General features: G+C 43.7%; 1 protein-coding gene across 2 annotated transcripts in view; it reads right to left on the reverse strand.

Moving 5' to 3' along the window:
• Window positions 1-6573: 6573 nt before the first annotated feature.
• The window catches only part of LOC141977854 (zinc finger RNA-binding protein-like), an 84150-nt gene continuing 77896 nt past the window's right edge, over window positions 6574-12827 (reverse strand). The window contains exons 17-19 of one of the 2 annotated variants that reach the window (XM_074939602.1): window positions 10945-11056; window positions 10162-10259; window positions 6574-8423 (exon numbers count right to left, since the gene is read on the reverse strand). In XM_074939602.1, coding sequence (XP_074795703.1) covers window positions 8244-8423; window positions 10162-10259; window positions 10945-11056 — 390 coding nt within the window. In that variant the 3' untranslated portion in view covers window positions 6574-8243. The remainder of the gene's footprint in view (window positions 8424-10161; window positions 10260-10944; window positions 11057-12827) is intronic. The other variant, XM_074939603.1, reaches the window with a different exon arrangement.

Consider the following 12827-nt stretch of genomic DNA (forward strand, 5'->3'; position numbering starts at 1 on the left):
AGTGATGGGTCGTCCTTCAGGATAGGTTGTAGATTCTTGATGATGCGCTGGAGAGGTTTTAGTTGGGGGCTGAAGGTGACGGCTAGTGGCGTTCTGTTATTTTCTTTGTTGGGCCTGTCCTGTAGTTGGTGACTTCTGGGAACTCTTCTGGCTCTGTCAATCTGTTTCTTCACTTCAGCAGGTGGGTATTGTAGTTGTAAGAATGCTTGATAGAGATCTTGTAGGTGTCTGTCTCTGTCTGAGGGGTTGGAGCAAATGCAGCTGTATCGCAGAGCTTGGCTGTAGACGATGGATCGTGTGGTGTGGTCTGGATGAAAGCTGGAGGCACGTAGGTAGGAATAGCGGTCAGTAGGTTTCCGGTATAGGGTGGTGGGATCACATCGTCATGCAGGTCTGGGATGACGAGCAGTGACTGCAGAACTTTCGGATCTGCAAAGCCACCTTCCTGGAACTGTGTGTGGAGCTCGCCCCGCCCTCTGGTGCAAAGACACTAAAATAAGAGCTGCCCTAATTGTGGCGAAGTGAGTGGTGATCACTGGGTATAAGTGGACAACGCCGGCCTGCTACCGATCAGTCGCGAATCAGTTTGGAGTGGGGATGTCCACCATGAGGGTTGCAGTTATGCAAGTGTGCAGGGGCATTAATCGAGGAAGGCCTGTGACGGCAGGCAATGTGCTTGAAATAGTGGATGGTTTTGTGGCAGTGGGATTCCCTAGCTGCAGCAGGGCGATAGATGGCACACACATCCCCATTTTGGCCCTAGACCATCCTGTGAAGGCGACATCAGCAGAAAGGGCTACTTTCCATGGTATTGCAAGCACTGGTAGATCACTGGGGTCGTTTCATGGACACCAACGTGGGCTGGTCAGAGAAGGTGCAGGACACTTCCATCTTGAAGAACACTGGCCTGTACAGAAAGCTGCAAACAGGGACTTTTTTTCCTGACCAGAAAATTTCCATGGGGATGTAGAAATGCAGTAGTGACCTTGGAAGACCCAGCCTATCCCTTGCTCCCTTGGCTCATGAAGTCATACACTGGCAACCTTGAATGCAGTAAGGAGCACTTCAACAACAGGCTCAGCAGGTGCAGAATGACTGTTGAATCTGCCTTTGGCTTCTTAAAGGGGGCACCTGTGCTGCCTCTTTGGCAGATTAGACCTCAGTGAGGAAAATATTCCCATGGTCATAGCAGCCTGCTGTGCTCTGCATAACACTTGTGATGCTAAGGGGGAGAAGTTTCCACAGGGGTGGAGCATTGAGGTGGATTGACTGGCTGCTGCTTTTGAGCAGCCAGATACCAGGGCTGTTGGAGGAGCTCAACTGGAGCTATTCAGATCAGGGAGGCTTTAAAGGAGAATTTTGACAATGAGCCACAGTAATGTGTGTTTCTGTAATGTATTGAACCAGGCATTGTTTTCTTGCACCGTAGTATGGGGGAGAGGGGCGGGTCAAGATGGGATAAAGGGGGGGTGGGGTTCAGTGGGGTATCACTGCAAACATGTAGGGCTACTGTTCTGAATACTGGCACCGTTTTCACAGGTGGGGGGTAATAACAGCTGATATCTCGCTCCTGAGGGTAACTGAGGATGCAAGGGTGTGGCTCCTGCAGGCATATGGCTGCAGACTGGGTCCCCTATATGCTGCTATGGTGCCTGCAGAAGTAATTGCCAATTGGTGCAGGAAAGTTTCTTACCACGGGGGAAGAAACAGGGCAGGCCTCCCAAGAAACCTTGGGCAGAGGATTGCTGATTACCTCCAGGGAAGTTTTCTAGAGATCTCTATGGAGGATTCCCGGGATATCCCAGTGTGCATAAACAAACTTTTTCCACAGGGACCCCTCTGCGTCTAGATGCAGAGAGGAATGAGAAACATAAACTGTACCGGTTTTTTCAATCCCTCTTCTACCCCAATTAAAAAGCAGAACATTGCCACGTCTCCCTGCAATATTGAAGCACGATGAGTAATTTCTGGAGCTTCTCTCTCCTACATCAGGCATGTCAGAACTGGAGTGCTGGGACTGGCTAGACCCCTCTGGAGTTTAAAAAAAAAAAAAAAAGGCCCGACTTGCCACACCACTGGATGTCCCTGTCCCCTGTCTTCCTCTAACTCCACTGCCTCATGCACTATGCTGCCCTTGAGGTTCACGGCACCGGCCACTGTCTCCAGCCCTCCAAAGTATCCACAGGGCTCTTGGCAGTGGAGGTGGGGCTGCCCCCACAGGTGTCACGCATCTCCTTGTAGAAACTGCATACATTTGGTGCTGCATCAGAGCAACTATTGGCCTCCCTTGCCTTCTGGGATGCCTGCCTCAGCTCCTTGATTTTTGCCCAGCACTACTGCGTGTCCCTATTTTATCCCTTCTCCTCCATGCCACTATCAAATTTCCCCATAGGCATCCAAGTTCCTGCGGCTAGAGTGGAGCTGTGACTGCACAGCCTGCTCTCCCCCCAGACCAGCAGATCCACCCTGTCCTGTGTACTCCAGGCAGGGGAGTGTTTGCTGCGGGAAGCCAGCACGGTCAGTTTGGCAGGTTCTATGTGAGCTCTCCATGCCGAGCAAACTGGAAGATCAATTTCAAAAACTTCCAGGGCTTTAAAAGGGAAGGGGCACATGCCCGTGTACGTGGCTGCAGGGCAGTTCAAACCGGTGACCAGAGCAGTCATGCTGGGCATTGTGGGACACCTCCTGGAGACCACTTAGGACAACATAAGCAATGCCATGTTTACACCGACACTGCATCACTCTATGTCACCCTAACAGCTATGCCTCTCATTGAGGTGGTTTTCATATGTCGGTGTGGCAGGAGAGTTAAACTGGAGGGAGGAACATTGCAGTGTGTACACCTCTACTGGTAGGTCGACGTAAGCTGCCTTATGTCTACTTAACTCGTAGTGTAGACAAGCCCTTAGAGAAGAAGAGGAGACTCGGGCAGCAGCAGAGCATTCATGAATAAGGAACTCTCAGTGAGGGGGGGCAGGGATAGCTCAGTGGTTTAAGCATTGGCCTGCTAAACCCAGGGTTGTGAGTTCAATCCTTGAGGGGGCCATTTAAGGATCTGGGACAAAAATTGAGGATTGGTCCTGCTTTGAGCAGGGGGTTGGACAAGATGATCTCCTGAGGTCCCTTCCAATCCTGAGATTCTATGATTCTAAGGAGAGCTACAATGGGAAGCAAAGACTCAGAGTCCTGCAAGGAACTGTGGAAGGAAAATGTGATGATGGGTGGAGTGCGGCAGGACATGCCCAAAGGATGTCTCAACCTGATTATATTGTTAAATACCCATAAGGTTTCTGTACCAAGGAGAGGCTCTCGTTCCAAAACGGTGACTTGGCTCTCAGCCATTTGACTTTTGATCAACATCAGCCAAGTCCACGCAGTCCCTCTGCCCACACACCTGACTTAAACTGTACTCAGAACGTCAGAACTCCTGAAACCAGATAGGAATCCAAGCCCACAACCTGACAACAGTCATAAAGACTTTAAACATGGGGCACTTCCTTAGGAGACTCTGCAAGTTTGTGTTCTCGAGGAGCAATGGGGCCAGGTTAGTTAGGCAGGTGACTACTATTTCCCCTATCCACTCGAGAGAAGCAGATTCGTTGTTTCACAAGCTGTAATAATTTCTCTTTTGCAACTAACTAGACCCAAACGTTGGACAAAAATCAAATTGAGGGACACAATGGAAAAAAAGCAAAGGAAACTTAAAATAAGGTATCTAAACTTGAGGGGGGGTGTTTGTTTTGTTTTTTAAACTGAAGATTTCCTACCAGTGTTGCCACCAATTCGGCTTCAGTGATGTTTGTAGCTACACAAACATTAGCATGGACAAGTCTCCAGGCAGCGGCTGGAGTTTTATGGACCACACTCCCTCAACTCTTCACTGAACTCCTCAACTGAAGCAGATCTGAGAGACACGGGGCTTAAAATGCTGGTGTGCATCTGTGCTATTCGAGTGTTCCCATGTGCGTTAGCACTGGAGAAGTGAAATATCATCACAACGGAAGGAAATTTTTGAGAGAAATAAGCCTATTGTAGATGTCTTAAAGCACATATTTTCAGGTGAATTTATACTCCAATGAAAAAGTGAGGTTTGCATGGGATCGAGGAAACCTCCCCACACTCAAGTGACAACTGCGAGAGAGGTTTGGAAGGCTGCCAGCCAGTTTATCATCTCCAAGAGCAGTTTGTTTGGCAGCTGTTAGCTTTAGGTACATATGTGGCCTTCACCACCATAATATTGAGTTTGCATGTGTTGTGATCGCTTCACCTTACCCCCTGAAGCCAAAAGCACTTTCATGAGGATGTGCTGGAACTGGCATTTGCCTTTTCAGGTTGTGCTGCTAGCTCCGTACTTGTTCCCATGTGAGCTCACTACCTCAAATTGTGATGGGATCACTGCAGTTATGCTTCTTTCTGCTTTATGGCTCTGGCAACTTGATTTTCAAGTTTGGGATCGCTGTATCCACACTCGTGGCTTTTACTTCCTATTCTCTTTTATTATTATTTCAAACTGGATGATAAACTGTCATGTCCTCTTTTAGGGGCTGATCCAGACAAGGCGTCATGCACACCCTCAACTCCCACTGATGGCAGTAGGAACAGACAGTGCTCACAACATGATGGAAGACAACACACGGCAGAATCAGGGTTTTACTGACAAGTTACGGAGATTCTGCAGTACAAATGAGCGAGTGCACATTAGTTGCTACCCATACCGCAAATCTGAGGCAAGCAGCACAGCTTTGGTTAAACAAACAATGCATTTATTTAGCAACCTGCACAAAAATTTCTTATCAGTCCTTTTAAATATATTTATTTTGAAAAGATCAAAAAGATAAAACTCAGGAAAGGACGTATCACTGTACCCAAAAATGGTTCTGTGCAGCACCCATTTACAGAACAGCATTACATTCTTATTTGAAACGTTGGAGAGTTTCAAGCTTTTATTTTTCCATTTTCCAAGGCGGGGGTGCACGGGAGAATCTTCAGAACACAGGATCAGCATCATCTATGGAAAGAACAACAGCCAATTTATGGGAAACAAGGAATAACTTAAAAACAAAACCCACATTATTGTACATTAATCATTCTGGAACATTCTGTTACCTGGCACAGCTCTCAAGATTGTACATAGAACGCAAAGAAGTTCATTTAATGCAATCTAAATAATAACCTAATGTGGATTTCAACAGTGCCAGTGAAATCTTTTTCCGTAAACTGAGAAGGCCTTGAATCAAATATAAGCTAAAAATGGCATATATAAGCTCTAAAGTAGCAAGGGCTAGTTTCTCAGGACACACTAGTTTTTGGGTGTGGTGCTGTTTCAGATGATGTGTCATACCTGCTGACCATCTTGTATCACATTGATCTGCTTTCAGTGTTTAGAATTTGAAGCTCTTCTCCTGCTTCTCCCTACACTCTTATCTTAAGCCACCATATAAACATGAACTAATTTGCAAAATCATTTCCTCACTAACACCATGCCCTGAGCTAGGAGGTTACCAAAGGAAACCTTCAGCTTTCATAGGATATGCCAATCCGCTAGCAAAACAACGCTGATGGGTCACAACTGCCTAAAGAGGAGAATGCAAATGCAACTCAAAGAGCCCCAACCAGGCCACAGAACGTCTATGCACAGAGAGAAATTTTTCTATATTCGTTACTGTTCCCTGAACTGCCTTATAACCTCCATAGAGCCTTTCTGTAGCACCTTGGCATGCAATGCAATAATTCTAGTCCTCACAAGACTCTCAGCTCACCATACTGTCTTGTTTGTGATTTCTTGGTGCTCAGGACCTGAGCTGAGAATTGCTGTCCTAAGGAATTCATCCTCAACTGCAGCCAATCCATCCATTTTCACAAATATAAACCTAAACCTTTGTTCACAGTTCCAATTGACCCCTTTTCTTGGGAAGAAATTCACTCCAATTTGAGATACAGATACAAAAGGGTTTTGGTCTTCTCCCCAGGGGTTCAAGGAGAAAAGCAATTTAATGTGCTTGTAACGGGAAGCACGGCTGAGTTCTATTTAATGGTGAATAGAACAAGTATTTTTCGTTAAAAAGATAATCCAAGAATTTGCTGTTGAGATTAAAAATGCTGAATAACGTTAGAAAACCCAAACCAAAGTATTAATGGAGTTTATAAAAAAAAGGTTTAAATGAGGATCTGGGTGTGAAGTTGAAGTGCTGAGAGTTTGGGATAATCACCATCCATCCAATCAGCTACCTGACTTGTGGTCACTTGCTAGTCCAGAGTTCCCCAAATTGTGGGGGGCGCCGGAACATTTTGGGAGGCTGCGGCGGGGCCTGGGCCAGCCTCCCTAGGGAAGGAGTGCCACCCCGCTCAACCCCACCCCAGCTCCGCTCCCGACCCAGGGCCAAGTTTGGGGACAAGAGTGGAACTGCATGGGGCCGTGGGCTCAGCTGCAGGCCCCCACCATGGCCTAGGCTGTGGCTCCACCCCTGCCCTCAGCCTCGGCCCCTCGCCATGGCTCTGTTCCTGGCCCCACTCCCTGCCTAGATACACCCCTACCTGTGGCCCCTTTACCCGTCCTTCCCACCCCCACGCTGGGAGCTGTGGAAGGTTGATGGGGTAAGGGGGGTGCGACCCTGAAAAGTTTGGGGACCACTGTGCTAGTGGGATTCATTGGTTAAATACTAGACATTAGATAGTAAATGGAAGCATAACTCCTTTATTTTATTTTTTTCATTTTTCTCCTTTTTTCCAGGTAGCACTACAAAGACATTCAAATATTAAAGCCACGTTACAGGCCGTCCTTTAAACACACATAAAATAACCAAATGAACTGTGTCAAGTGACCCTAGAACACAACGTTGTCAAAATAAAAGTTCTTTAAAAGAAAAAAAATGCCATTGGGCAACCAATTGAGAAACCCTCCACATAGAAACAGGTTGATCCAATCACTACTGGCTGCCCAATGCTAGGCTATCAGCTTTCCCAGATGGGCTTGCTGGCTATACACTAAGTGCTGAGACCAAGCCCTTCACCCCCGTTTCTGTCAGTGCAGCTAGGACACCCTTCCTTTGCTCAGCATCAGTAGATTTTACGGAATGGTAACCCAAACAAGCAGAGCTATGAAAGCCTGAAATTTTCTATTTCCGAGAGGTGCTGCTGAGAAATGCCTGGCTTTAAAAATGGACTAAATGTTAAACTGTGCAGATTAAAAAAAAAAAAAAGGCAGCAGCTTTTCCCTGTGTGAGTCCTGGCCACCTCTCTTTGGAAGGCACTCATTGGTATGCAGAGAATCTCTGTGGTTAGTGAGTATACTGTCATGTAACAGGTATTAGAAAGTTAGCACGCTGGCCCTATTCTTAGCACCACCACTTCAGACTGTTCAGAGTAGCACTTACCCCTACTCATAGTGTCACCTCGACGGGCACATATTTTTTGCTTTCCCGGAAGAGAAAAACTATGCAAAGTTGCAAACCACAATACCAAACAGGAGAAATCGTTCCAGTTTTTCCCCCTCTTTTTTAGACAGCATGTTTTACAGGGGTGTTTTTACGTACACTGTGAGGTGTCTAATGGAGAACTATAAATCCAAGGGAATTAAACATTGCAGACTCTGTCATTTCTACTGCCAACTGTCATTTATAAGTTGGCTGATTTGCCAAAAATGGCTCTGAGCAAGCAGCTTATGTACCTCTTTACAATGCAGCACCCACTTCACTGCCCCAAAGTGGGAGCGCACAAAGTGCAAGATCCCCTTCCAAAAAAAAAAAAAAAAAAAAATCAAACTGGTCAATTTCAGACAGACACTCCAGATCCAGCTAGAAACTGCCTCCCATTTCAGGCTGGACAGCTAAAGTGAACACAGACACACTTTGTAAAGATACAAACCCAATAAATGTGTGTTTTCCTTTACATGTCATGGGACATATTTAAAGCTTAAGAGAAATACCAGAGTTTAAAAAAAGTGCCTGCCTCAATCTATCTATGTTGCTGTGGGGAGGGTTTCTTCTGGGGGGAGGACGGGGGGATGGGCGCACAGGAAGGGGACGTAATAGAGGGAGAGGGACTGTTGCCATAATCAACTTTACTCTTACGGAATGATGCAATTTATGTAATGATTTAAGCACAATTTAAAACAAATCTACAGTACGTTATTTCAAGGGGAAAAACACTAAAATTGCCAAATGTCAGACTAAACAGCAACTCATATTTATATATAAAAAATTAAAGTCATGTGAACATTATCTCAGCAAATGCTACAACAGTGGTTAGGCATCATCATCTTCCTCTTTTTTGTGCTTCTTCCCGTCGCCCTCGCCCTCAGCTGTCTCACTGGTGTCTCGTCTCCTTTTTCTGTTGCGTGCATTAAGTCTATTTTTAGGAGGTGGCAAAGGGTCCATTCCAAGTACTTTGTGTATCTGCCTGAAAGCTAGCATCCTTAAAGCATGCTAGAGGAGGAAGCAGAAGAAACATTAAGGATGGTACCATTGACAGGACAGTAGTAGGCATGACACAGCTGATACCACATAGCCTATGGTATCTTCTGCGTACAGCAGCCTTTATAGTCACACACTGCAGGCTGGAGTTTAAAGCTAACAACAACATGTTCTAAATACCAAGTACAGATACAAAGTACGAAGGACCTTACTGCACAGCTGCTGAGAGCTCATACGTTCAATTAAAATCCGGGAAAGCTGAGCTAGTCAGTTCCTCTGAAAAATCTGGCCTCACATATTTTGTCCTGATCCAAAACCTGCTGAAGTCAATGGAAATCTTTACAATAGTTTCTAGCTCTTAAAAAGACTGTTCCCAAAGCCCCACAAAGAGCTAGAAACCACTGTTCTTTGTTTGGTAGAAGAAACAGAGTACAAATAGTAGCAGTCTTCTCACATCCCACATTGATCCATCCTAGAATGATCTCCTGCCTGCTATACCAACAGAAGTGATTCTAACTCCCTCGACCCTTTAGTCCTAGACATCTCTGTTAGGTACTCTCATTATTCACTGGGGTCTAAGTAGAAAATGCTATACAGAGTCCACATAGGAATATCTAATCTAAAGTCTTGAGTTAATACAAGCCAGAAAGGTGAAAATTCAATATTTAACTGGCAAGCCTACCAGGGTTGTTCTACACACAGGAAATACTTAGCTCAGAAGCAGAGATCAGTGTGAATTCCTAAACCAAATATCTGACTTCAGCCTACTGCTCTGGAGATGTCAGGCAAGATTACATACACTAAAAGCATTTTTAATTTTTTCTACCATGTAGTGGCTGGCTTGCAAGATGATTTTTTTTATTTTAAAATTGCATTACATTGCCTGCCAACATCCTAAGAATTTTTGACTGATACTAATACCATTGCTGACGTGGCCAACAGGAGCAGATTTTAGATATTGAGAGCAGAAAATGCAGCCCACAGCTTGCCTCTTCACGTAAAATCTGATTAAACTGGCAACTTTGGAGGCTGGTGGATGTAAAGAACTATCACCACACTGTTCATTAAGAAAATTAATAGTATTATAAAGAAATATGGTTGTGCACATTTTTTAAAGCATTAACTTAAAGAACACATGGACTTACATTTGATGTTTTTTTACTTCACCTGTTACCATTACACTAACCATAAAGATGGCTAACAAGATTAGAGAAAAATTGTAATTTTTTCATTACGTTTACTTTTTGACAATTCTGTATTTTCTACTCCATTTCACTGGTTTTCCCTATAGTCAGTTTCCCCTTGTTTTTATGTATTTACCCCTTAATCCCTCCAAGCCACACAGGAGAGAAAACCGTTTTGAAAATAGGAAAATACAACTAAAAAATGGGTAGGGAGACTTGGAGGCAAATGCAATAGTGAAACTGACTTAACTCTCTTTAAAGGCAAGTTTACTCTTCAATATGAAGTATTTTTCACATTCATGTATTTCTTTATTTTTAAAGAAGTGTGTAAATTAGGTGCAGCTTTCAGGGTCACAGAGTTATTAACATGGCTTTTGGGGTCACAAACACATAAAATTGCAAACCAGAGGTTGTCCCTTACCATGGGAGCTGTAGCTGTTTTCAAAACCTTAATTGGAAAGGATATAGTAACCTCAAATACCAATGTATACCAGATGCTTCACTTTACAGAATGCTTCTACTGAAGTTTCCTTCTCAGTGCTATTAGAAATAACTGTCTTATCTACCTGTGCACTGGCTGTAATATCCTCTCGTTCCTGACTGGTCATAGTCTCTAGAGCATCCATTTCATCTTTCTCACAGGGATCTTGTAGCCCAGGTCCATCTGAATGCAAGGGGAAGAAGGAACCACAACTCTAAAACTCACTATGATCAGGGTTTAAGAAAAAGACGTTTTTAAAAAAATCACATGTAAATAATTTCCAAACGTACAGTGTTAGCTACAAAAAGAAAAGGAGTTATTGTGGTACCTTAGAGACTAACAAATTTATTTGAGCATAAGCTTTCATGAGCTACAGCATCACTTCATCATAGTTACAGTATCACTGACATTGCTTTTCACTAGTTATGATGATGGGTTACTTTTTTTGCACTTCACTCACCTTGAACAAGGAAACCTCACTAGTCAGTTTCATTTCTACATTCTCAGGGACTGGCACAGAATGCTAAAGTGCTTGGGGTTTATATTTTTTAAAATCTTGCTTAAAAGTTTTAATGAGAGCAATATTATTAATGCACACACAAGTGTTCGGCCTAAACTATCCGAATCTCTTTAAGCACTTCAAAATAAAAAATAATCAACTCCTTCCCATCAATCAAAAAGGCACGTACAACTGAGTCCCAGAATCAGTGCTGTGGACAGTTTATTCCAACAGTCATACTTTATCATCTGTTCAGTGGGAAACGATCACAAAATGTAGCACGTACTGCGGGATGACAATACAGATGGCCCAATCCACTGTTCCAAAGATTTTGTGGAGTGACATTACAGATATAAGTTTAGAACTGACCCATCAAGAGTGTTCCCGTGGCTACACATTCAAGAACTCGGCGCATGGCATCTCCAGGACTTAGCGGACTTGCTGCACTACTTAGAGCCTTTTCTACAAGAAGTTCCATTGCCTGCAGGAAGGACAAAATCAGGGTTGACTTTTTAAATGCGGAAATGAAGCTAAAATACAATTTCTTAAAAACATAAGCAACGGTGTGTCCTCCACAAAAGGCTGGCAGCTTCTGCGAAGGAAAGAATCCTTTCCTTAGGGCTGTGTCTTGCTTTTTAGTTCTTTGAAACGAGACTCAAGATACTGCTAAGGAAGCCTTGTAAAACCATCATGAACATCTAAGCTCCTGCAAAAAACCCTTCTTGTCTACTTGTGCTATGACAATAATAATGAAAACATTTTACTTGCTTGTCAACAAAAATTACTTGGGTGAGAGAATGGACAAATAGAACTTTGCAAGGCTGAGCTTAAGAGAATTCACAACTCAGTTCAGAGTTGGCTACTAACTTCTTTCTACAAAAACTCTCTTTAGCAAGTCACATGATAGAATTCTGCACCTACAGGACTTACGGAAGTCTGGTCACTTTCTTAGCAAAATTAGGACTGACCAAAGGATTTGGACCACTGTATGCTACATGGGACCATTTAGACCGGCTCCTCTATGGTTTCTTTGGGCATTTATTAGTTGATAATAGCCCTGTTATTTATTGGCTCTTTTCTAAAAATGTTCAAGTTTATCATCACTTGTTTATTAAATTATTTTGTAAACCTACAGGCATCTACCAGGGAAACCCTTGTCACCTTTTATCCAGCTTTCCTATGATGTTTATATGATTCTGTTACTATTATATTAGAAAGTTTTGTCCAATCACCATCAGTAGCATTACAGTTGCACTAGAAGTTCCCAATCAAGATCCCATTGTACTAGACATTGTATACACACACAGTAAGACAGTTCTGGGCCCATGGTACTTACAATCCTCCAGCCGCGGTAAGAGCTGGAAAAGAAGGGGTAGCAATGCGAAGAAAGCAAATGTGCTTCCCTCTCAAGAAGCCAATTCATCCCCCTACCACAGGTTAACAGAACATGTGCAGAAAGAGGAGGGGGTAGAAAGAGGGGACTATTGTACAAGTAAGTACCAGTGGGGTCTCTCTCCAAAGGTTAGGTTCATTTCTTCAGCCAAATATAATGAGAGCAAGTCCCTCAACTGCTCCTAAACCAGCAGCACAAAGGCAACAAAGACAGATGAACAAGACCAAAACCATAATTGACACCAGAGTTCAATTACACCGGAGGGATAAAATGTGTTCCTACATTATATTTTTAGTATTTATTGAGGCAATCCACAAGTTAGACTAATGCAGTAGCTAGTATGGCAGAAGGTTTCCTAAGTAGAACTGTATGGTTTACAATAAATAAAATCCAACTAGCTTCCCCAGTTGTTTAAGACTTTCTGAAATAGACATACTCTCTGCAGAGTCTTGATATGCGTAATATGAATAGGACTCCTGGAAGCCTTGTGAGAGAAGAGAGTTCCAGGTCTGCATGGAGCATGTAAACCCACGTAACAGCATAATGGATTTAGAGCTCAGCTGTGTCAGGAGTTTGTATGTTATACACATATCTGACTCTGTATAGAGTGTCTACAGTCATGCTGGTGTTGCTGTTCACATTCTGAGGAAAGGGACCTCTTCTCACAGAGCTCTAGCTAAATCATACTGCTTATGTGGCCTGCAGACATGGGCTGTGGCACCATACTTGTTTTAGCCAAGTATGAAGTTGAAAATCTGAGATGACTGCAGATATGCACTAATTATTTTAAACTGTCACAGTCTCCACCCCCGTAAGAGGATCTGGAATTGAATAACTACATAAATTTGCTTTGGTGAAG

Source organism: Natator depressus, chromosome 25, assembly GCF_965152275.1.
Source record: "Natator depressus isolate rNatDep1 chromosome 25, rNatDep2.hap1, whole genome shotgun sequence".
Classification (NCBI taxonomy): Eukaryota; Metazoa; Chordata; order Testudines; family Cheloniidae; genus Natator; species Natator depressus.